The sequence below is a fragment of the Labrus mixtus genome, chromosome 8, assembly GCF_963584025.1.
Source record: "Labrus mixtus chromosome 8, fLabMix1.1, whole genome shotgun sequence".
In the NCBI taxonomy this organism is placed as follows: Eukaryota; Metazoa; Chordata; class Actinopteri; order Labriformes; family Labridae; genus Labrus; species Labrus mixtus.
In genome coordinates, this window is record NC_083619.1 from 10,654,769 (window position 1) to 10,680,335 (window position 25,567).

General features: G+C 39.4%; 3 protein-coding genes across 3 annotated transcripts in view; all 3 read left to right on the forward strand.

The window, feature by feature from the left end:
- The first annotated feature begins 416 nt into the window (after positions 1 to 416).
- uck2b (uridine-cytidine kinase 2b) lies at positions 417 to 5,924 on the forward strand. Its single transcript, XM_061044233.1, has 7 exons — positions 417 to 569; positions 2,364 to 2,523; positions 3,394 to 3,490; positions 3,620 to 3,762; positions 3,978 to 4,075; positions 4,353 to 4,401; positions 4,629 to 5,924. The coding sequence occupies exons 1-7, from the start codon at positions 465 to 467 to the stop codon at positions 4,763 to 4,765; spliced, it is 789 nt and encodes a 262-aa protein (XP_060900216.1). The 5' UTR covers positions 417 to 464; the 3' UTR covers positions 4,766 to 5,924.
- Positions 5,925 to 6,463: 539 nt separating this feature from the next.
- Positions 6,464 to 11,188, forward strand: czib (CXXC motif containing zinc binding protein). The gene is made up of 8 exons (XM_061044235.1): positions 6,464 to 6,614; positions 6,710 to 6,793; positions 7,211 to 7,267; positions 7,362 to 7,443; positions 7,532 to 7,563; positions 7,917 to 7,994; positions 8,443 to 8,508; positions 10,878 to 11,188. Exons 1-8 carry the CDS (start codon positions 6,609 to 6,611, stop codon positions 10,953 to 10,955), a joined length of 483 nt encoding a protein of 160 aa, XP_060900218.1. The 5' UTR covers positions 6,464 to 6,608; the 3' UTR covers positions 10,956 to 11,188.
- A 721-nt stretch (positions 11,189 to 11,909) lies between these two features.
- scp2a (sterol carrier protein 2a) overlaps positions 11,910 to 25,567 on the forward strand; it is a 36,074-nt gene continuing 22,416 nt past the window's right edge. The window contains exons 1-12 of the mRNA XM_061044237.1: positions 11,910 to 12,066; positions 13,403 to 13,460; positions 13,584 to 13,655; positions 14,431 to 14,562; positions 14,836 to 14,900; positions 15,080 to 15,206; positions 15,300 to 15,363; positions 15,507 to 15,593; positions 18,458 to 18,608; positions 19,270 to 19,417; positions 20,164 to 20,271; positions 25,419 to 25,567. The exon at positions 25,419 to 25,567 is cut by the window's right edge and continues 5 nt beyond it. Of these exons, the coding sequence (XP_060900220.1) occupies positions 12,013 to 12,066; positions 13,403 to 13,460; positions 13,584 to 13,655; positions 14,431 to 14,562; positions 14,836 to 14,900; positions 15,080 to 15,206; positions 15,300 to 15,363; positions 15,507 to 15,593; positions 18,458 to 18,608; positions 19,270 to 19,417; positions 20,164 to 20,271; positions 25,419 to 25,567 (1,215 nt within the window). The 5' untranslated portion in view covers positions 11,910 to 12,012. The remainder of the gene's footprint in view (positions 12,067 to 13,402; positions 13,461 to 13,583; positions 13,656 to 14,430; positions 14,563 to 14,835; positions 14,901 to 15,079; positions 15,207 to 15,299; positions 15,364 to 15,506; positions 15,594 to 18,457; positions 18,609 to 19,269; positions 19,418 to 20,163; positions 20,272 to 25,418) is intronic.

Sequence of the window (25,567 nt, forward strand, 5' to 3'; positions counted from 1 at the left end):
GTTATGTTTCACTTAGAGTGACCTAGATCACATTTGAGCAATACATTACAGCATCTTTTATCGACTGTGTTCTGTGACGTTTTCGTATAACGACTGACAGCTTGAGAACACACCGAGGTCGGAAAATGACTTTTTTTTTTAAACTCTGGAAACTGGACCATCCGAGTAGCACTTAAATGTAGCATCATTTCGTAGCGACTCAAGCAGGAGGCGGGGCGAAAAATGATCATCCCTGCTATGATTTGATATGATTACTGTCAGTCACAAAAAAAGAAAAGGCAAATTAATATTAAACACATACATAATTAGGAATGACTACAATTAACGTGTACTGTACCTAAATATATTATTAAACAAAATTCTAAAAATAGTATTGCGATGGTTTAACAATCCCGGTGGCGTTGTGGGAGGAGCTTCGCAACAATGACGATCCAGCGCAGCAGCTCAGACCTCACACTGCAAGTATGGCTGGAGACACCGAGACTCATCTGAGGGACCGTGGCGAGAACACCACCGTCATTCGACAACCTTTTCTCATCGGTGTCTCCGGGGGCACAGCGAGTGGCAAGGTTGGCAGCCTAGATATCTAATTTTGATGATTGTCATGATTCGATTTGAGGTAAATGACGACAGAGGATCAGATGGTAGCCGGGTGCGAGCTGACCGCGTGGCTTCAGCTACTGGGGTTTGATTGACAGCTCTGTCATCTGTTTAACCACCCGGCGTGTCGCTTTCACCGGTTTAGCCTATCAACTCTCACAATAGACTTTCTGTTTGTTTAATTCAACCTTTTTCTTATTTGCACGGCCTGACAGTCGTGACCAAGACAGACTAACTTCACACTAAGTCCAGATCACAGATGTTAGCTTACTTAGCCGCCTAGCTTAAATTCCATCACATGCTAGGAGACAATAGCTGGGGCTTGTTTGCCACAAGTCTCTTTGAGCTGTTTGTAAACACTGCGAACCATTTTTAACTCCCGTCTACAATACCGAAGACAAAACTATAACGACATATAATCAATCACACACATTTCCGTCGCAGATTGTTATCGTTAAATAAATGTAAAGATGACCTGGAGTGACCGGTAGATGTTGAATAACATTAACCTACATGTTGTTGCAGACAGTGGCGCCAGCGGGAAGACAAACCCTCTCTATCAAGGCTATCCAAGCCTTATCATTGTTCTAAAGGAACAATACATCATCTATTGTGTTACTTATGACACATCTAGTGTACCAGCAGTCGGTACCTTTTTAAAACAGAAGCCGACATGAATCATAAATCTACATTTTCCTTTATCCACGTTACTGTAAGTTGCGTGGGCTGCGCTGATGACACATGAACGTCGGCGCGCTGAGTGCGGCGACACACTGACGTGGACCTAGCTGTTGACGTCATCCCATTTCTTTGTTATAATCCAAGCGTTTTCTTTATTTTGGTTTGAAAAACATTTAACGAGATCTAGCAGTGTAAACAGCACCTTGTGTAAACCGGATGCACAACTGGAACTTATGGCTTGCTGGTGACGAGCTCAGATCAGGTGCTTCTGTTTTAGATGGTAGATGGTACAGTGAGGGGGGGGGGTCTTCAGACTTGTTTTTATCCCACTTCTCTTCTCCTCTTCACTTTGCCCCAGACATAAGCCCACTGGCACAGAGCCAGTGTTTTGCTTCCTGAAAAGCCCTCACCGGGGGAATGGAGTAAAGGTTATGAGGAGAGTTTTAAAGTGTGACTGCCCGTCTAGTTGATGTCATTTTGTAGTCCTTGTCTGTAATCAACCCTGAGCCCATTGGGATGTTTTTTTTTTTATCTCAGTGGGTGCTTCATTCAAGATTAAATCGGCTTATCTTTGTAAACACATTAATGTGGTCTTCAGTAATGAAAACAAAAATGTGTCACGTTCATTTTATATATCCAGAATAAATGAACCTACCAATTGTTATTCAGTGATACATAATGTAGATAGCTAAATTGTACATTCCTATAATGTGGCTAGAATAATACATGTCAGTGTATGATTCATGGATTATCAACCAAGATTTATCATATTATAATAAATGTCACTGCAGGTTTTTTTTTTTGGGGTAGGGGTTGGACGGGTTCATTGTGGTTCAATATCAGGGACACAAAGGCAGCAGAGCCTCTGTAGCCTCAGATCGCCAAGTCAGCACTGGGTATGAGATCCATTTTGTTGGCAGTGTCAGTGGGAGTTCACCTACACTTTTGTTATCTGACTCATACAGGGCGGGAAATCCCCCAGTCACTCGGCCTATTTCCTGGTAGATATCACTTAGGGGTTAAACATAAAATGGAAACCTCCTTTGTGTGGGTTCTTCTGATCCATATGTCTGTCTCTGCAGTCATCAGTATGTGAGAAGATCATGGAGCTGCTGGGCCAGAACAAGATCGACCACCACCAGCGGCAGGTGGCCATCCTCAGCCAGGACAGCTTCTACAAAGTTCTAACTCCAGAGCAGAAGGCAAAGGCACAAAAGGGCCAGTTTAACTTCGACCATCCAGGTATAAAGACGATTCATAACTTGTGTTAGGGCTCATGCTTTCACGGAAGTGGGCACGTGTGCTGGGTTTTAATTTCCTCAGGGAAATACATTTTTACCTGGTTTGAAACGACACACCAAATAAGCAGGGGGTGTTAAACTGTTAGTGTGGTTTTTAAAACCCACAGCCTGACAGTCAACGTTTTGTGTTAATACATGCAGTCATTTGTCGAGTTTTATTACTCGACAGACTGAGTACTTCCTCTGAGATAACACGAGTCAAAATTTCTAAACTCTGACAGACTTCATTAAGGCAATCATTTGTGGAATTTAGGCAGTTTGAACTCTAAACAGATAAAATACTGACTCGCGTGACATTAGGGGTTTAAAAATCCATGCACTGACACACTAACTAAACAGTGTTCTGTGTAAATAGAAGCATTCGTTTGTTGAATATGGGAGGCCTTCATACTAAGCCGGTTAAAAGATTGACGCCTAGATGACAATAGGATGTTATGCAAATTTCGGAGCAGACGAGAGGTCTTTAAACAGACACGTGTTCAGAAGTTCTTCTCTGATGTGTCGCCAATTTTTTTTCCCTCTGTGTATTTGGCAGATGCACACACTCCATTTTTGGAGTCTGACTTTGGCCGTCTTGCTCCTGCTTCCTTTCTCAGCTGATTTTAAACCCCCTCAGTCAGCAGGCTTTTCCAAAGAGGCAGCTGCTTCCAGGGGCAGGCAGAACCCAACACCTGTTACACACTGAAGGGACTCCTGGGTTACCAAATTTGCAGTGTTGGTCCCACGTGTCCACATGGGGCTGGTGTAACGTGGGTTAAATATGACATCTCATGACGATCACTACCATGCGTATGCCTTCTCTTGTCCTCAGATGCCTTCGACAATGAGCTGATAATGCAAACACTACGACTGATCCTGCAGGGGAAAACAATCCAGATCCCGGTTTATGACTTTGTCACTCATTCCAGGTGAGCCACTCATTATCACTGCCAGTTAAAAGTCACGTACAACAGGTTCCTTTGAATTATAACCTGGGTGTGTTATCATTTAACAATTATCTAATGACATGGTTACTGATTGTGTGTTTGTGTTTCCAGGAAAGAGGAGTTTGTCACACTGTATCCGGCTGATGTGGTCCTGTTCGAGGGCATCCTTATGTTTTACTCCCAGGAAATCCGAGACCTTTTCCAGATGAAGCTATTTGTGGACACAGATCCAGACACACGGCTTTCACGCAGAGGTGTGTGGGGAGAGTTGAATTAGCAACCACAGCATGTGTAACAAGAAGAGAGAAACGCCCCACCTAACTCAAGTATAATCATCCAACAATAGACACAGCTCATGAAACCGTCACTGTCTTAACATATCCTCTGAGGAGCAGCTATACATACCAATATGTCTCCTTTATATATTGAGTTTAATTTCCTCTCATTTGGTTTGCTTTCTCTGTTTCAGTTCTCAGGGACATCAGTGAGCGCGGGAGAGAGCTGGAGCAGGTGCTGGCTCAGTACATCACATTTGTGAAACCGGCCTTTGAGGAGTTCTGTTTACCAGTGAGTGACATTTTGAACTCCAAACATCTGTAGTTTTCAGCTGCTGCACTGGAATGGCCAACTCATGTGAAAATATTAGCTTTGTGTAATACAAATGTGTTTCCTGCAATCAAGGCAAACATATGAAATATGAAATAAACCTACTCAATTGTTTGTTTAGTAACTACTTGTTGACATACTATTTGATTTCTATCTTAACTTCCTTGTATGAGTACTAATCTGTGTGAGAGACTATCTCTTAATTTGTGCATTGACTTTATCACTTTACTCTTACCAGACCAAGAAGTATGCAGATGTGATTATTCCACGAGGAGCCGATAACCTTGGTAAGCACAGTTAATGTACAGTGAAACCAGAGGCAACAAGTTTTACATAAGGCACCAAAAACTGTCAGCAAGTGAGTCTCATGATGGGTGATGTAGGAGTCAGGATTTGTCAGGCATGAATGTAAGATAACTTTGATTCTGCTTCAGTTTTTTTTTTTCCCTTTTCAAATGACCATACATGCTAATAAAGTGCAGTGCTAAGTCCTTCTTCTTCTCTTTTCCTGCAGTGGCCATTAACTTAATAGTTCAGCACATCCAAGACATTCTGAACGGCGGACCAAGCAAACGTCACAACAGCTGCACGAACGGCCACAGCACCCCACGCCAGAGGCGGACCTCCGAGTCCAGCAGTCGGCCTCATTGACCCCATCACACCTCTCTTCTCAGGGCGGAGAGGGGTGTGGGGGGGGGTCGCGCTGTAAATAATGCCTCTTATTGGCATCACTGTATTTAAGAGAGGAAACAAAAAAAACAGATGCAAAAAGAATTGAATTGCCTTTTATTATAATTATGACTACTCTTGTTATAAGTTACTTAAATTGTAATTGTTTGGATTTAGATTTTAGTGTGGAGGGTCAAAGAGATGCCCTTGTTCTTCTTGTGATGAGACCATGGGTTAAAATTAACCTCATGCATTTTCCTCCCAGGTTGCATTTTGTTTTTTATGTATCCCCTGATGCTTCATGGATAATTCATGCTGCTAATGAATAAAAGAGGGGAATCCTTTTTTTTTTTTTTTGCTTTTTTTTTTGTAATGTCTGATAAAACTTGAACCCCATAAGTCCGGGGAATCTGAAAGATGTTTTGATGGTTTCCAAATGAGGAGGATGACAATATGAAGAAACCAGGATTGCACACTGTATTTGTACTGACAATCTTGGGAGTGTTTTCTACACTTTGTATATCAGTGTTCGAAGTTCCCTCGTTGTGTTGTGTTACTCTATGGGGTCTGTTTTCTACATCAAGAGTCCACCACATTGATTCAGTATGTTTGCAGCAGCAGAAACACACTACATGATTTTCCAATACTGATTGTCACATGCAGAACAATGTGACTACAAGAACAATGAAGCCAAAGGCTGAAAGGTTGAAGAAAAGCATTGTCTCAGTCTAGTGTTGTAGATATTGTACATTTTTTGGGGATGCGTTTAACCTCTACTTAATTGAAACTTTTTCTTAAATTATTCCTGTTAAAACTCCCAACACTTGAGTCACAATAAGGTGGATGAAGGTTCTCAAGGCCAGACACTTCAGTATGACAGATGCAGCCCTGCTAAATAGGATTAAGATTTCTACACTCAGGTTGATGATACCTTTTTTGATCTGAAATGCCAGAAAACAACATTAATGCCACAGCAATATCCGTTTTTCCCAGGTCCGTGGCTTATAACCACAAAGACCCACCACAATGCCTCTGTGAAGTTGCCTCAGGTTTTCATGTACAGTAAGTATCCACAGTGGACAGGTTTCCATACTATCTGAAGGTTACAATAAAAGAGCTGATGGATCAATGTTGTATTCTATGTGCTGTATTTGTTTTGTATAGAACACTTGAATGATCGATTTGTACTGTATGGCTGTTGGAAATGCACGTGGTTGGATGATTTCTAGATGAATGACGTCATTTATTTACAAGTCAATAAACTGACAGTCCAGTACCCTCGTCTAAGAAGTGTTTATTTCGGCAACTTCATTGAATAATGTGCTTTGATGAGAGTTATTTACATATGTGAATTAATGGGTAAACGCATTGTTTATTTTTAGCAGACGGATTGTAACAATATATATAGACTGGGCACCATAAGTAGGTCATTTATGCTGTATTTTTTATGTCCACTAGAGGGCACTGTAGTCACGATGACCCACATTTGAACAGCATGATGCGTTTAAAGACCCTATGCACGTAAGATGAATTGCTGACACGCTGTATATCTATATTTACAGTCTGGCTCAGAAGCGAGCGAATCATAAAGAAAAAAATACGAATTCATTGGAAAACAAACTAAACTCACGTAATACAAATATTAGTATTTTAATTTACTTGCTTTATGTCTCTGTTTCATCACAGTGGCTACTATTGTACTTGACTTTTTCATGTAGTCAGCACTTTAGAGGAAAACAGAACATTTGTATAGTTCCGAAACTAAAATGTACGAAGGTTTCCTGAATGCAGCAAGAGGAGTGGTCAGAAGGGACGACGCGTCAAGATGGTGGTATGTATCCCTGCTGCATGTTGCTGATGTGAACAGCAAAGTGTTTCAGCTGGGTTCATTTTCTTCTTCTTCTTTTTTTGTCGTATGCATCACAGAAATATGGACTCCAGTTTAAAGCCACTCTGGAAAATGTCACCAATGTGAGACCGGTGGGCGACGACTTCCGCTGGTTTCTGAAGGTAGTATGGCCAAGTCAAGATAGCATGGTGGCTAACTTCATGATATTATGACTGTCCTCTCTTCTGGATGTTAGTCTCTTCTTTTACCATTTCTCTTGCTCTTATTTTGTAAGGCCAGGTACTGACAGTAACCGGTATTTGGCAACTAAATAAGGAAAGACATGTGCTTTTTTTTACAGACATTTAATATGTTGACAACACTTCACCTCTCCTCGTCATCCTGACAGTGTGGTGCAGTGTGTTTGTAGCTATCCCAGTCTTCACATCTCTCTGTGTCAGTAATTAAATGCCTTTACTGTAAAGTTGTAACAGTGCAGGCCAGATGCCATTTCAGTATTTATTGTTTTTCCTGCTATGGTTTGTTGACTTTCTGTATTACACACACAAGAAACACTTTGTGCTTTCCCCTGTATTTAGCTGAAGTGTGGAAACTGTGGAGAGGTCCCAGACAAATGGCAGTATATCAACCTTGCGGTAAAGATAACATTTGTTTGTTTGTCCAATAAAGCTTGGCATGTGTCATGCTTATTGTTTAACACTATACCTAATCTGTTTGTCTATTCAACAGGATAGTGTGCCACTCAAAGGAGGAAGAGGCAGTGCCAGCATGGTGCTAAAGTGTAAACTCTGTGCCAGGGAAAATTCAATAGGTACCAGCTATCATGTCTTTTAACTCAAAATCATTTTGAAAGGTAAAAACTCAGGTGGAATTATAACTGGTTACTTGCTTCCTTGCAGATATCCTTGGAGACACCATTAAACCTTATAATGTAAGCATACTTCCTGTACATGACACCAGCCTCACAGTCCACACAGGAGCTTTATTTGTGCCCCAGTGTACCTATATTGCACATATTTGCCACATGAATGCATGACTGATTATAGAGAGAGAAATGTCTAGGTCACTGGGCTCTCTATTGATAGAGCTATATTGAATGCAACCAGTAAGGATAATGTTGTTCTGAGCAACAACAGAATAAAACAGTTGTTGCTTGTTCTTCTTTTACAGTGTTTGGTTTTGTGAATCAGTTAAGCCTCTTTCATACTGAACATAAGCATCACAAAATATTTTTGAAAGGCTTAATGTATGCAGAAATGAGTCTTCTTTTTGGCTGTGTTGAAGGACGAGGACAGCGAACGCTTCAAGACGATGGTGCAGTTTGAGTGTCGAGGTCTGGAGCCCGTCGACTTCCAACCACAAGTGAGACTCACTGACCCAAGAGTTTCACAATGTGTACAGAGTTCCCTTTTCACAGCAGACATTTCAGCTTAATTATAATGATATTAACATGGATCCGTTCTACACACAAAGATGGTAAAAAGTCTTCTGTAAACAGCTTGCAAAAGTACATTGTGTATTTTCTAACTTGACATTTTCATTTATGTAATGTTTGGCTCACCAAGGAAAGTTACAGCATTCATGTAGGCTTGCCTGTCTTGTATTAATGATTTTTTTAGCACACCTAAATCATTTGAAACCAATCTACCATGATAAACACACCTGTACCCGTACCTGCTGAATCAGGATATGTAATGTGGAAATCTCTCCTGAGTCAGAGGGTTAACCTAACAATAACCTGTGAAGTTGACAATGTAATGATGTCATGTGACTCACTTCAGTTTCCTCCCCTTTCATAAACTCAATCCAGGCTGGCTTCGCTGCTCAAGGTGCAGAGTCTGGAACACCGTTTCCTGAAGTCAACCTACAAGAAAAAGTAAGTTCAGTGGAAACAACATGTCCCTAAGACTGTAGGGGTGCAGTTTTTTTTATAAAAAAAACAGTTTAAAAAAAATATTTTTATTGAAAAAAATACAAAACTTTTTTTTTGCATATGTACACAGTAACATATACACATATAAAAATGAAAATAACCAAAAAACAAAACAAAGCAAAACAAAAACACTCTGAGAAGAATGTAGAAGAAAAGAGTAAAGTGTAATAAACAATGCACAACCCCCCACTCAGCACAGCATGACCAACACACATATTAATGGTTATTTATGCAATACAAAAGGTGCAACAGTAACAGGCACACATTCAATCGGGTAGTACCTCTAAATTAGTGAAATAGGAAATAAAGGGTTGCCATTTGTGGAAAAATTTGACTGTACATCCTCTCAACGTGTATTTAATTTTCTCAAGTTTGAAAAAAAACATGATGTCTTTGAGCCAATGGGAGATAGACGGATATTTAGCAGACTTCCAATGCAACAATAAGGAATGTCTTGCTAGTAAGGATGTGAAAGCTATAATGTACTTTTGTGTAGAGTTAAGTGCAAGTAAGGGGTCAGGAATCCCAAATATAGCAATCAGAGGACAAGGTTGGAGATTTACCCCAAGAACAGTGGACATAATAGTAAAATCAGGACAAAGAAAAAACATATGGCTAAGGTGACAAGGAGAGCCATGGCATTTATCACATTTGTCTTCCACTTCCAGATACAGTTTAGATAGTCTAGACTTAGAGAAATGCACCCTGTATAAGACCTTAAATTGGATAAGTCCAAGACGCGCACAAGAGGTGGTAGATCGTATCCTCTCTATGGCCTGTTCCCAGGACTCCTCCCGTATTCACATTCCCAGTTCCTCTTCCCATGTACACTTAAGTTTAGCATTTGAGTGATTGCTAAAAGCCAAGATAATATCATACAACTTTGAGATGATTCCTCTGTGATGAGGAGCAAATGATAGCGTGGTTTCCCATCGCTGTTTTGGAGGTAAAGAGGGGAAATTAGGGAAACACTTAGTAACGAAACAGATGAGTAACAGGGAGGCCGTAGCGAGATGACAAATTGGCAAAACTATCAAAGACACCATCTACATACAAATATTTTAATTGTGTAATACCCTTGTCATACCACACTGAAAATGTGGAGTCCGAAAGTGATGGAGGAAATAAATGGTTGTTATTTAAAGGACCCAAGGAAGATGCAGCTACAAATTTAAAATGCCGTCTAAATTGATACCAGATCTTGAGTGTGTTAAGAACCACTTGATTATCAGTATATAGAGAGGGTTTTGTACGTAAAGAGGAATAAAGTAGAGCAGGAATAGAAGATCCCCTACAGGATGATAGTTCCAATTTACACCAAGAGGATTCAGGAGATTTTAACCAGTAGCAAGTTTATGGATGTGAGCAGCCCAATAGTAAGTTAGAAAATTAGGTAATGCAAGTCCTCCACTAAGTCTGCATCTCTGCAGTAAAGTTTTACGAACCCTAGGTGATTTCCCACCCCAAATAAAGGGGTGCAGTTTTAACCCCTTTTCACACATGTACTGCCTTCCTTAGCATTTACTGAAGCCATCTGGGTGGGTGCATTTGTGAACGCAAACAGCTGACTCTGTTTAAACAAACTTGAGATCGACTTTCATTATAGTCTGGAACATTCACTGTGTCCTTACACATGTTATAGTGATATTAACACAGAAGCAGCAGTCACCATGACCAAAGACTCCTCTTCCTCCTCTTGTACACTCCAACAAGACTCCCTTCACCCGAGCCAAACGGTGTATTTTGAGTTGTGAGAAACTGACAATCTCTCTCCCTATTTAAATTTTTTTTTTTTTTTTAAATCCTGAATTTATCAAGAAAATGTCAGGAGTTCATGTGGGAAGTTTTTGATTGTTGAACTTTTTATGATGTACATAAACTGAGAGTATTAGGTTAGATGCCATTCCATTAGTTTCTGTAAAACCTAAATTGATCTCCCTTTTTAACCTCTGGCTGCAACAACATCAGACCTCTTGATTATGTCCAGCCTGCTACTTTGTTATACACATTTTTGATAAAATAGTTTTGAGTTGATTGCCTCTGCTTCCAAACAATGCAAGCATGTGGATTATATAGAAAAAGGCTAATCTGTCTGTATTCCTACTGCTTAAAATATGCAATGATTTTAAAGCCTTTTATAAATATTTGCATAAGAAACTGTGAAAGACTCTAGCTTAGGGCATTTTTGTCTATACCCCATTCTGTCTAAACAAATTTATTGATTTCACTTAAAATAACAACAATGATCCCTTTGGTGTTTACTGTCAGCCTTTTTTTTATCTTTGCAACTAACTAGCTTATTTAAATTTCAGGACTGGACAGACTACGATGAAAAAGTCAGTGAGTCGGTGGGAATCTATGAGGTCACACACAAGTTCATCAAGTGCTGATGTCATCATGTGATGAGTGGCCTCAGAGACGGGCAATGAACTCTTAAAACCAAATACTCTCAGGCCTGTTTCCAGGCTTCAAGGATGCTTCAGAAGATGAGGTGGTGGGTTTGTTTGAAGAACATTAACAGGAGTGGATTGGCACCAACAGTTGTCCATTCACCTGTGGGATTAATCAACATGTTCAAGTTATATTTTTCACTGCCTCAATAAAATTGAAACGTGAAACATTTCTTTCAAGATCTTCTTTGTTCTTTCTTTTGTTTATTATTATTTATTTTGTGTATTTTGTACAATTCAACAACCATAAACTACTTGCTTCAAATAAGTATGGACATAGCAAAGATTTGCAAATATAAGACCTCTCACTCTGTTAGCGTGTCAAGGTACTGTAAACGGCTCATAAATGATCAACTTACAATAGTTATTAGTATCACATATCAGCTCTCTTTTCTTTAATGATTATTTATAAAAGCACACAGTTTAGAGAAGACACTTTTTTCCAGTTGGAACCATACAATTAGCCTACTTGTATTTAAATGCTCCTTTAGTCTAGCCTAATTTCTACATGAGCACAACAGAGCTTGTTGGGTCAAACATTATTTTTTTCAGTCAATGGGTCAAACACAATAAAAGAATAATCAAGTGCCTTAAATAGTACATATTTCACATTTACCCCGACTTCTAACATCTAATTAATCTCAAGCAGCCTACAATTGTGTGTTTATATATATATTAAAATATATTCTAGAAGAGAAAGCTCTTCAGGGAAGTTTTTATTTATTATTATTATATTTATACCTGTGTCAATTGCTATATTTGGAAATTATTGTACTGTAAAGTTAGGAAAGTCTTGGTAATGGCACATCAGTAATATTTACAGTCTATGGTATATATACCCACATTATCCGACATGTTTTTTTTTCCTCTACCAAGTTCTCATCTTCTCCTTTATAGACGATCTTTGCTGTGTAGCGTGTTAGCTGGACTCTGTCAGTGCTGCTGTGTGCTCCTCTCTTGTCTGTGTGTCTGAACCAGCTGTGAAAGAGAAGCGACCATGGCACGCGCAATGAAGAACAGGGTGTTTGTCATCGGTGTGGGCATGACAAAGGTAAAGTTATTTCACATTTTATGTCTTTGTCCCACAACGTTAAGAAAGACCTTATGTAAGACTTGGGGCTAGCAAAAGTGGCTAACATAAGTTTGCATTGCATCTTATACAATGTCTAATACTTTACAACATCACAGTTTCATAACAGACAATAGTATTTATTTATACTATATTCTATATAGTATATATAGTGTCACCGCTCTACAAATTCTTTGAACAGCTGACACTACACATTGTAAACATTAGCTAGCTAAGTTAGCTTAAACTTGATATCATTGTTGGTGTATGTTGCTTTTTTTTGGTTTCAAATAATGTTTCTTGCGAAAAGTCTGCTTTGAAAGTTAACTTTACTCAGGTCTCTGTGATTACTCCGTGCACTATCTGAGTCCAGAGTTCATACAGACAGAGGTATAAACTGTGCTAAGGGTCATCAGTCCAGCAGGCTGCTAACATTATGAAAACAGTAACTCCAGAGTTTACAGGACAAGTGTCAAGACGAGTCTAATGATTTCACAACAAGTTCACATTTAAAGCTGAAGGTCTTTTAATGTGGCCGAACACATCACAATGAAAACGCACTTCTTTTAGTTTAAAAAAGTCATGCATTTCTGGACTGAGATCAAGTCAATCTGTGCATTTCAATGGGTAGTTATGTGCATAATATGTTAATTATAATGCTTTAAGTGAAATAATGCTCTCATATGAAGCTGTGATTTGTGTCACTAAGGAAACCAGATAGTATTGTTACAGTGACTAGTAAGTACATGATATGTGTTTTATCTATTTTACTCACATTAAATTACAATCGTATTGAGTATTGCTATCACTGTCAGTCCTATATACGTGCTGTTCATCATAAAAAACATTATTTAGCTCCTGCCTTTTCTCACATGTACAGTCTAGGTCAATTCTTTTTCATTTTTAGATTGGATTTTTTTTTTTTTAAAGTTACAACTTCATTTGTGATTTTTTTTTAATTTAGATTTTTTTTAAATAATTTTTACCATCGCAAACAATCAAATATGGCACAGTCATTTCACCATGCACTTTATTTTTTTGTGCAAAGCATGCAAGATGAGAAAGGAATTGCAACTTCCAAGAGCCCATTGCAATTTCTTTAAATGTCTGGTTTTGTCTGAGCAATATTCCTTGGCAGTACCTCAACCTTTGTTTTGAGATGTATCTAATTTAGTAGTTCAAAGAAAGTTGATGGTTTTTACTGCAAGTACACAACAACTCCGATATCTCATCCTTTAACAAAAAAACGACAGAAAAATAAATATGAATGCTTTCGTTAACTGTCACTCACCATCTCTCGAAATCTCTTTTTATGCAGTTTGACAAGCCTGGAGCCCGAGGCGATTATGATTATCCTGATATGGCCAAGGAAGCAGGTGCTTATCTTAACAGAATATGGACATTGTTCAGTCTCTCTAAAGATATCATATCTGGATATATGTGAAATGGATCTTGGTGTAAAACATTGTTTAATCCCTACATTGTATATCCTTTTTTAGGCCAAAAGGCTTTAGCAGATGCAGGAGTCCCATATTCATCCATTGAACAGGCCTGTGTAGGATACGTCTATGGTAAGACCATAATAACATGTTCACTTTTATCAGTTGATCACCACTACATGACCCGTGTTAATATTCCTATGTAAATAAAAGATGTGCTTTTACAACACTCTTGTTATGTCCCCTGTACATATTTTCTTTCAATATGAATCTAGTAAAAAAAAAACATTTATCTGAAGACAAATGTGTCTCATATTGTGGAATAAAATAGACCATCAAATAGGATTAAAAGATAATTTCTCCAAATAGAACGATTTCTCTTTTAAAGTGCTACAAAAAGATTTGTGTTTTGATTGTTTAAATGAGTCAAACACTGCATGTCTGCCATCATTAAAACTACTTGTTGGGAACAACTCAAAACAATTAGCAAAAAAGTCAAAACTCAAAAATGACTGTTTGGTTGTTTTGATATGACCAGAACGTCAGTAATTCTGAGTACTTTAGATTCACACTTTTCTTGTCTGCTGAATGCATCAACCTATCATTTCTTCATTTTTCTAACTAATGTTATGCATTGCAGTTCATTTGTCCAGCTCGCTGCGACCTAAACCTAAACCACTCATTACCTAGACATATTTTGCCTATCCCTCAACTGAAAAAATAATTTTGGTAGTCTGTTGTCATTTTACAAACATAGGCCTAAACACATGCTTTAATATATGGAACAATGTTGGAGAAAAGGGGCTGCCACAAAGTCTAGCGTCCCAGGAAGTTAGGGTGGCACCGCGGCAGTGCAAAGGTTTTGAGGTGGTACCTCAAAGTAGTGACAGCTCCTTCCTTTGTTCAGGGGACTCCACATGTGGGCAGAGGGCCATTTACCACAGCCTGGGCCTGACCGGGATCCCCATCATCAACGTCAACAACAACTGCTCCACCGGCTCCACAGCTCTCTTCATGGCTCGGCAGCTGGTTCTGGGAGGTGAGTCCAGCATGACAACTTAAAAAAACAAAACATAAACCACCTGAAATCTAAATCTTAGAAAATAGCAGTCTCATCAGAAACTAATAGTGGGGGTGCACATCAGTGGCTCCTTTCCCACATGTCATTACCCACTCTCTGCTCTCTCTGTTGTTTCCTATTCTATCCACTGTCCTATCGAATAAAGACAAAAAGTCCCTTTGAAGTGTTTTTTTTTAATCATAAAACAGTTACACTAATTTGTGGCTTACTTTCCATCATCATGTCCTGCAGGTCTTGCAGACTGTGTGCTTGCCCTGGGGTTTGAGCGGATGGAGAGGGGCTCCTTGTCCTCAAAGGTAGAAAACTTTGTTGTTTATGGAGCACGGAGTTGCACAATAAAATGTATGGATGAATGTCCGCATAGGGCTTCTGTATTGAAGCATATTCACTAGACTCTACTATCATTTTTGATGAATAATTTCTTTAAAAAAAGATAAAACAAAGATAAATGTTCTTGAAAAATACCATCTTCTAGTATTTGGACCGGACCAATCCGATGGACAAGCACATGGAGGTGATGATCAACCGCTACGGCATGGTAGCAGCTCCAGCAGCACCTCAGTTGTTTGGCAACGCTGGAAGGGAGCACATGGAGAAATATGGTACATATGGCCACATATCCCTATTAATAATAAAGGTTCATTTTGTATCATCCATTATGTCAGTGTGACATGAATTGTTTGAATCTCTTTCAGGCACAAAACCCGAACACTTTGCTAAAATAGCGTGGAAAAACCACAAGCATTCCACCAACAACCCGTAAGACAATATCAACACTAAAAACTGATCATTGCTTGGAAATAACCAACTCTACAGTATGTGTGAAACATGTTTGTTAACTGTTTGTGACAATCTAGTTTTCAATAACAGTAATGACTCTGGTGTTTACAACAACCATGCAGGTATTCCCAGTTCCAGGATGAGTACAGTTTGGAGCAGGTGATTAACTCCAGGAAGGTGTTTGAATTCCTGACTCTGCTGCAGTGCTGGTAAGGCTCTCAGTGATCTACAGTCAGTGTCTTCTTTTGAGTGACAGCACTGATGCTAACAAGATCCTGAGATATTACTATTGACTTCTTTTAAATCACTTCTTATTTACAGTCTTGTTTTGATTTTCACCTTTTTAAATGCATTTTCTTTTTCATCCCTCTGAATCTGTTTATCTGTTTCTAAAGCCCCGTTTCCACCAAGCGGCCCGGTTCAGTTCTGTTTGGTACGGTACACATTTATTTCCACTGTCGAAAGTTGGAAATGGTACCAAAATAACCGATCCGTACCGTCCTATTTTTTTGGTACCCTTCTGTTAGTTGGGTTGGGTGCCAAGCGTACCGATCTGACCCTAAAGGGTGGAGCTAGACACAGTTGATTGGTTGAAGTAATCTTCACTTCACGTAGAAAAGAAAAAAACACAAAACGCACCATGTTTAAATATCCTTTGGAATTAGAGAGAGTCATTTCAAAGCTGTTTTTGCTTTTTGCAACTATTGTCAGCGCATATCACTGCCACATGGACAACCCCGGAGATGCAAACCTTCCTAGGAATCATTAATCTATGTTCACTGTGTCACGTTCTTCTTCTTTGTTGAATTAATTGGCTGTCTCCATTATGTGATTTAGTGATGTGTAAGGATACAGTTGATCAGGGTTTACTGTAGCAAACGGTACCGAACCTAACCTGACCGCTTGGTGGAAACGGGGTTTAATTATTACTATTGACTTCATTTCTTAAAACGTATTTATACAGTCTTGTTTTGATGTCATGTCACCTTTTTAAATGCATTTTTTTTCATTCCTCTGAATCTGTTTATTTGTTTCTAAGTCCTCTTCCGATGTTCTGTTCTTACCCTCCTTCATTGCTTTTTATCTTTGTTGATCTTTTAGTCTTGCTGTTTTAAACCTTTTCATGTTTTATTTCCTCTAATGGGATGACTTCATACAAACTTTTTATCCTATTTTATTTAATTCTTTACTTTTTTCTGAATTTCTTTCACTTTATTGCTTTAACTGCCTTTCGAGATCAGCCTGTTTTGTCCCTTTATTCCCTTATTATTTGTCCTTGTTGACCTTTTGTGTTTGCATTTTGTTTTGCCTTTTGGTTTTTAAAGCCCCCCGGTGTTTGTCCTGACTGATCAATGTTTATTCTGTTATCACTTCAAGTTCCTGTCTTTGCTGTGTAGCGTAATTAATTTATTAAGATATTATATCTTTATTTTACCTCAGAGCACCACCTTACAAAGTAAGGAAATTAATATTACATGTAGTAATTAATTAATCAGTCAGTTTCATATCTTGAAAGAAGTAAGTTCTAGAAATGTTAAACAAGAAAACACACAGACAAAGTTCTGAATGTGTAGAAATGAGTATAAAAATGGTAAACAATAGGGTAGATGAAACAGATAAAGAATATGATTAATATGATCAGGATAATGCAGTTATAACGTATGGTGACATTATATATTTAGTAATGAGATAAGACGCGGTATTGTTTGAATGACTTAATCAGCAAATGATCGAAAGGGAAAAAGTTGATAAACTAATTTTGGGATTCTATTTGGATTTAAAGTAGGGCTCTGAATAGACACGACTCACGACTTAATCTCTCAACACCCACTGAAACCAACACTCTTACTGTGAGTTGTGTTCGATTGAACTCCGCTGGCTGGTCCCGTCTCAGTCTCTGACAAGTTTTCCCTTCCAGGGCTACCAGAGAGGTCCACGGGCCAGATTAGATGCCTTAGCAGCTTGGTCGGAGTGTGCAGCTGGGATGGAGGTGTACGTCAGTTCAGGCGACATACACCTCCGCCCTGCAGGAGAAGGGTTACTCCCAGTCTGACCGGAGGACAATTGTTTAAATTAAACCGAGTTTACGCAATAAGATTAAGAATAAGAATCTAAACATATATACGTCACCATACATTCATTTCGATATTATTTCTATCAGATCCACGTTGATGTAGGTTCACGTCATGTTTAGACAAACATTTCTATCAGATTCATGTTGAGATGAAAATCAAACTACCTGGGAACATCTTCAGTTAATCCCAGCCTGTATGTGAACAAAACCATGTTATACAGTCAACATTCTTAATAAGACATATTAATAAAGTAGGAAAATAAATTGGTGTCTTTAAATAACACCTTCTATAGCTAATATCAAAGATTATGCTTTATAACACGTCTAAATGTATAATTATGAAGGTTACGTATTCATGGATATTCTAACACTAGATGGCAATAGCGCTCCACGTCAAATTCCTATTAAACATAATATAACTCTTATTCCTGTTCTGAAGATCAGATTTTGAGTTTAAAAAGATGATTATAATACATTCAATGTGAAAATTACAAATATCTAGATGAAGAAAGACATAAATGTTCATTTGATGCAGAATTGAACGCTGTGGTTTAATCAGTTTTTCCAGCAGTCCTTCAACAGATGGTCAATTTTAATGACTTTGCAGAGACTGGTTTCAGTCACAGTTCATGTCTTTGTGGTCAATTCGAACATAGCAGAGTGTTCTGTTTCCGCTTGGTTGTTTACTCCAGGTGTTGTAAAAGTTTATAATATCCTGTCCTCCAGAGCCTGTCTGAGAGGGAATCTAAAATCATTGATCAGTTCCTTTGTTTCTTGGTAAAAAGTAACCAACATGTTAATCCACATTCCTGAGTCCTGCAGAAAGAGAGGTTGTAAAACGTGACTGCTAATATCGGCTACAACTGTGTCAGTCAGAGCAATTTTTAAAAGTCTGTTTTTTAAAGTTGTCATATAAATGAAGTTATTTTAATCAATATTGATGATTATTGTGTTTTTTTCCTGTCATCACTGTTTCTCCTGATCTCCTCCTCTTGGCAGCCCGACATCAGACGGTGCAGGAGCAGCAGTGTTGGCCAGTGAAGACTTTGTCAGGAAACACCGTCTCGAGGCCCAGGCTGTGGAGATTGTTGCCCAAGAGATGGTGACCGACCTCTTGTCCACGTTTGAAGAAAACAGCTGCATCAAGATGGTGAGAAGGCATCAAACAAGAGTTCTGCTGGGATTTCTGTCTCGCTAGTTCAAGAAAAAGATCATTTCTGTGTGAATACCTTTGATCCACGTAGTCTGTCTGTCGATTCATGATTTCAATTTGTCTGCAGAGATGCTTGCAGTCTGTCTTTAAAGAGTGTGGTCATCTTTATTCATAAAGATCAGGTGTCTTTTCTTGATTGCTGCCTCACCTGTTGTAACATGAGGAGACTTTTCTTTTAATGTTGAGAGCTGCTGGTCTCTGATGGTATAATTCAAGAATATATCTTACTGATATAAAGTTTAATTAAGATTAAATTAACTTCTTTCAGTAGATATAGTCGTTATTATAAGGCTACATTACGAAGCACAGGACAGTATGCTACGCAGCAGAGCTGATAAAAACTGAGAAAGGAAAATGCTTAAAGATTAAAACAGTGTGTTCTATGATTAACAGACTTCTCAGAGTTTCTCCTTCAGTCCCTCGTCATATGAATTTAAAGGATTTTATCCATTTCTCTCAATCTTTAAGGGCAAAATCCTCTTAATAATCCTAATAATGTTTGAGGTGTAAATGATGATGTAGGACCTTGGAATTGATTTCGATCTGATCACTTCATTCTTTAAATGACTTTCTAAACAGGCTTCTTTGTTCTGTACAGGTGGGCTATGACATGTCTCATTTGGCGGCTAAGAAGTGCTTTGAAGCCGCAGGACTGACACCCAGTGACGTTGATGTGGTCGAGCTGCATGACTGCTTCTCAGCCAATGAGCTCATCACGTACGAGGCCCTCGGGCTCTGTCCTGAGGGTAAGACTGCAGCTCTTCATTTATCCTCCAGCTAGAGCAGCGCATTGTCCACTCAAACAAATCCAAAAATATTTGACATGTCATTATTTCGATTTTTAGTCCCATGTTAATATTAGTTATTAAAGTGTTATTTCTTCTTAAAGTCTGCAGTCCTGTGCTGAGTGCATGCTGTGTGACTGTATAGTGTCGTGCAGTCGGCAGTCTGTCCCAATGCTTAACAAGAAAGATGTCCTCAAATAACCCAGAATTTAAATGAGATTAGATAATTCTCAGAAACATTGCCTATCGTTATCTTTCTCTTTGTGACAGTTTATGAGGGCATTTGACTGTGGAACAACATACACAACATATCTCTCCCTGATAATCCATTCTTGTGGGAAATAAAAGTCAAAGGGGATCAAAAGATCAAACTGAATAAAGGAGCGACGTGCTCCTGAAGGCAACAGGTCTCACAGAACACAGAAATATACCTCAGTCTGTTCAATACTCTCCATACTGGCACCTTTTGTTTATATGTCTTTTTTGATTCCTATTTCTATTATACATATCTATAATTCTGTGTGCCTGAATGGCGTTGAGTAGCAAAACTTTGACTGCCTGTGGCAATTAGTGCTGGTCTTTGTGGATGAGATGATATTTAGAAGGAAAATCCTTTTTTGTGGATCAGACCCGTCACGTGCTGATGATACTAAAAAGATGAATAAGGATAGACTTTAAATTTCACTCTGTATCTCAAATCTCTGTAGGTAAAGCCGGAGAACTGATCGACAGAGGGGACAACACATATGGAGGAAAGTTTGTGGTCAACCCGAGCGGTGGTCTGATCTCTAAAGGACATCCTCTGGGTGCAACAGGTACGCCCGGCCTCCGACTCCTGATGAGAACCATTAGATGTTCACTGTAGAACAAAGTAAACAATGTCTGGACTGTTATGTTGGGGGGTAAAATGCCAAGGTCAAAAGCATTAGTAGCTAATGGCTGTTTTTGAACAAACAGGGCAGCCTCACAACAATAAAAAAAAAAATTGCCGAAAGAAATAATCAACACACAGGCACAGAGAGAGAAGGCAGGTGCAAAAGATGAGAAGAAAAAAAGTCACAAACTTTGACTCATAAAAGGTAGTTAATAAAAAACTTATGTTTATAATTTGTTCTACCCAATTATTGAGTCTCTATACAAGATATCAAACAGCCATCTTTTCACAGGTTATTAAGCCAACTGTTCATTTTCTAAATTTAAATGTAACCAAATATGTCCCCAAGAGGACATATGCGTATGTGTTGATTTGTGCAGTTTCAAATCGAACCATTCAGCAATAACCCCAGAACCTTCCTACATAAGGAGAGAAAACATGGATCACTCTTACAATGCGTGCACGTGTGTTCTCTGCCCCGCTTATATTTCAAACCAAAACAGTTTTTTAAAAGTTTTTTGTGGGGGGATATTTAGGCCTTTGTTTAGAGAAAGGACAGTCAGAAATCGGGAGGGACAAGGGACGAGCACACTAACCAATAGGCTAGCAGAGCCTTCAAACCAAAAGAGTTTTATATGAACTACGTTATCATTTAGTGTCATTGGGATGTAATCAGTATTCAGTAAGCTACACCTGAAACCTTTATTTTTTATTTACTTGTATTTATTTATTTCACTCTGTTCTGAGACAGGAAATGGCCCTCTTTGATCAGGTTTATACAAAGACTTTTATATCTGATGGGGAAATCCTTCTTTGGCCTGATTTTTGTACATATATTGTTGCCTCCAGCATTATTGATTTAAAAAAAAAATAGAAAAAGTCATGCAGACGAAGTGGAAAATATTTTCCATGAAGCTTTTGCACGGTAACTTCACACCTCGTCTTCACCACTTAGTGTATTGTTTACCTAATTTGATGACGGGGTAATTACATTAAAGACTCTGATTATTCTAATGTTTAGGTTGTTTGGAGCAGCAGATAAATAGAACTTGTTGCACTGTTTAAAACATAAAATAGCTGTATTTGTGGTGAGATATAGATGAAAGTATTTCCTTCAGTGACCACTAGGTGGCGTGTGTGTCTCATAGTAATGGGTTCCGTTAAAGCCTGCATGTGAGAGAGCAGCTGCCTGTGGCTTTGGCAGCTTCCTCTGTAATCTCTTCACATATTCAACTGTTGAGGGAGGACACTGAGCAAACAGAGCAGCTGACTCAACCGGCCCTCACCTTCGTCCTGGCAGATCTGATCAAATTTTCATTCACATTGCATCGACTCGTTCACACACATTCGGAACAAGACAAGGGAATTAGGGGGATAGTCTTCCTTTTCCCCTCATTCGGTCTCTGTTTTTTAACTTTTTTTTATTGATCATCTTTGTCTGCTTCTGCCTACCTGCCAGTCTCCTCGACTACAGTGACTTTCCCAGTCCTGGGTCACTGTCTCAGTGTGCAAGTGACCCAGTCATCTAAGCGCTGTCTGATCCGTGGTGTTGCTCCTAATCTTGGTTTTAAAGCTCTGACCTCTTCACTCGCGAACACAGCGAGCGGGAAGGGATTGATGGTATATAAATCGACCAGTGCAAAGACCCTCTGAAAGAAGGAAGCATGAGGCACTTTAAGAGGGTCTGATATTGTCTGTGTTGATATGAAGTGGAGGCTACTTGCATAAGCCTCGGCAGTGAACATCATGATTTACTGAAGGGATTTACCTTTTGGTCATGAAAAGACTCATTGGAGCTTTTGCTATCCCCTCTGTTGAGATGGGTTTTGCTGGAGGAGAGTAAATGGAAATATATCATTTAATTTTCCTTTTCATTGTGTATAAAAAGCCACAGAGTCCTTATTTTATAAATTTCCTGATGATTCATTTTCCAATTAGCATTTAGACCAGTTGCTCCCGGTGGACACAGATAATCAGAGTGCTGCAGAATATGAAAGATGCAATGGGTTTAGAGGTCTTTACCCCATAAGTCTGTTAGCTTGTAGGAATAATAGTCAACCATGTGGAGGGATGAAATACTTAGCCATAAGGTTAGTGCAGGAGGAGCTGTCCATGTCCAGATTAGTGAGTGTCAGATTAGGATCCAGCTTGTCAGAGGGGAGATGGTATTTAACACTTGAAGAATGCCTTCACACAGGGACCAAAACATGTGATCTGTTGTTAAATATAAACCACTACTTTGTTTTCTCTTCAGGTTAATGCTATGCATACAGCATTCACATTTGTCTTGTTTTCCATCTGTATAGTGATACTGAAGTGACAAACACACATAATGAGTCTGCAGTTCCTCTTAGTTCTACATAAACCTTTTTAGTTTCTTTCAGCTCATTTTTTTTTTGTTTGACTTACTGGATGTGGGGGGTAGGCGTGGTTAAATTCAGATACAGATGTCCGATTACAACTATAAAAGTAGGTATGGGGATGCTGGCAGCGTAGAGGTTAGTGTGCACGCCTTCAGATTCTCTATTGTCCCACAGGGGGAAATACAGTGGGTCCGGAAAGTATTCAGACCCCTTTACATTTTTCACTCTTTGTTTCATTGCAGCCATTTGCTAAAATCAAAAAAGTTCATTTTATTTCTCATTAATGTACACTCAGCACCCCATCTTGACAGAAAAAAAACAGAAATGTAGAAATTTTTGCAAATTTATTAAAAAAGAAAAACTGAAATATCACATGGTCATAAGTATTCAGACCCTTTGCTGTGACACTCATATTTAACTCACATGCTGTCCATTTCTTCTGATCCTCCTTGAGATGGTTCTGCTCCTTCATTGGAGTCCAGCTGTGTTTAAGTAAACTGATTGGACTTGATTAGGAAAGGCACACACCTGTCTATATAAGACCTTACAGCTCACAGTGCATGTCAGAGCAAATGGGAATCATGAGGTTGAAGGAACTGCCCAAGGAGCTCAGAGACAGAATTGTGGCAAGGCACAGATCTGGCCAAGGTTACAAAAGAATTTCTGCAGCACTCAAGGTTCCTAAGAGCACAGTGGCCTCCATAATCCTTAAATGGAAGAAGTTTGGGACGACCAGAACTCTTCCTAGACCTGGCCGTCCAGCCAAACTGAGCAATCGTGGGAGAAGAGCCTTGGTGAGAGAGGTAAAGAAGAACCCAAAGATCACTGTGGCTGAGCTCCATAGATGCAGTAGGGAGATGGGAGAAAGTTCCACAAAGTTAACTATCACTGCAGCCCTCCACCAGTCGGGGCTTTATGGCAGAGTGGCCCGACGGAAGCCTCTCCTCAGTGCAAGACATATGAAAGCCCGCATAGAGTTTGCCAAAAAACACATGAAGGACTCCCAGACTATGAGAAAGAAGATTCTCTGGTCTGATGAGACCAAGATTGAACTTTTTGGCTTTAATTCTAAGCGGTATGTGTGGAGAAAACCAGGCACTGCTCATCACCTGCCCAATACAATCCCAACAGTGAAACATGGTGGTGGCAGCATCATGCTATGGGGGTGTTTTTCAGCTGCAGGGACAGGACGACTGGTTGCAATTGAAGGAAAGATGAATGCGGCCAAGTACAGAGATATCCTGGAAGAAAACCTCTTCCAGAGTGCTCAGGACCTCAGACTGGGCCGAAGGTTCACCTTCCAACAAGACAATGACCCTAAGCACACAGCTAAAATAACAAAGGAGTGGCTTCGGAACAACTCTGTGATCATTCTTGACTGGCCCAGCCAGAGCCCTGACCTAAACCCAATTGAGCATCTCTGGAGAGACCTGAAAATGGCTGTCCACCAACGTTCATCATCCAACCTGACAGAACTGGAGAGGATCTGCAAGGAAGAATGGCAGAGGATCCCCAAATCCAGGTGTGAAAAACTTGTTGCATCATTCCCAAGAAGACTCATGGCTGTACTAGCTCAAAAGGGTGCTTCTACTCATTACTGAGCAAAGGGTCTGAATACTTGTGACTATGTGATATTTCAGTTTTTCTTTTTTAATAAATTTGCAAAAAATTCTACATTTCTGTTTTTTTTCTGTCACTATGGGGTGCTGAGTGTACATTAATGAGAAATAAAATGAACTTTTTTGATTTTAGCAAATGGCTGCAATGAAACAAAGAGTGAAAAATGTAAAGGGGTCTGAATACATTCCGTACCCACTGTATGTTTGTAGCAATAGCTCACAGAAGACAACAAACACAAGGACAACATCACTGTCAAATCTAAATGAATACAGAGTAAAAAAAATCATATCAAAATGGGACTTCCAGCCAAGTTAGTAAAGTGCAAAGAGGATGTGTGCAAATGTGTAGTTAAAGTGCAAAAAGAGCGACCTAAGGGCTAATTGCCATTTAATATTTTAATTGCAACGTGCATGTGCGGAGGCTATGTTCTCTCAGCCGGCAGGGGAGGGTTCAAATCCGACCTGTGGCTCCTTTCCTGCATGTCATTCCCCAATCTCTCTCCCTCTCCGATATCTGACTCTGTCCACTGTCCTGTCTCTACCATAAAGGCACAAAAAGCCCCAAAATAAGTAGGTATGAAGCTTAAAACAAGTTTCAAATGCAATCACTATCAGAGTCTAATCCGTGCATATTGTAAATGTAAGACATTCTTCCGTGTTTTGAAGCCTGGAGTTTGGCCATTTTTGTTTTTTGGGAACCAGAAATGACCAACTTGGTAACCTATTGTCAAACACAGGTAGCTACTGTAAAGTTACCCTTGCCCTTACCCTGCTTCATCGTTTATTATACTCTGAACAGAACCATAGATGACTAAAGGAATGTCATACTGTGAGAAAAAGATGTGAAACCAGAAACCTGAGTTGTTAAATCAATTCAGAAGTAGGATCTTTAAAGACAAGACTTGGTTTTGCAACCAGTGATATATTGTTGGAGTTATAGAGAATGCAGGTTAGGGGCATGTCTGCCCTGGCTTCACTTTTGAAATCAGAGTTCATATCTTGCAGTGCATGGTGATGAAACTTTTTGTTAAGTTAACTACATCCTCCTCCATAAGTCAAGTATCCCTGACCCTCTTCTCCTTCTCTCTGTCCTCGCGCTCTCTCAGGTCTGGCGCAGTGTGCAGAGCTGTGCTGGCAGCTCCGCGGTCAGGCTGACAGGAGGCAGGTCCCTGGAGCTAAAGTGGCTCTGCAGCACAACATCGGCTTAGGAGGAGCTGTGGTAGTCGGTCTCTACAGGATGGGATTCCCTCAGGAG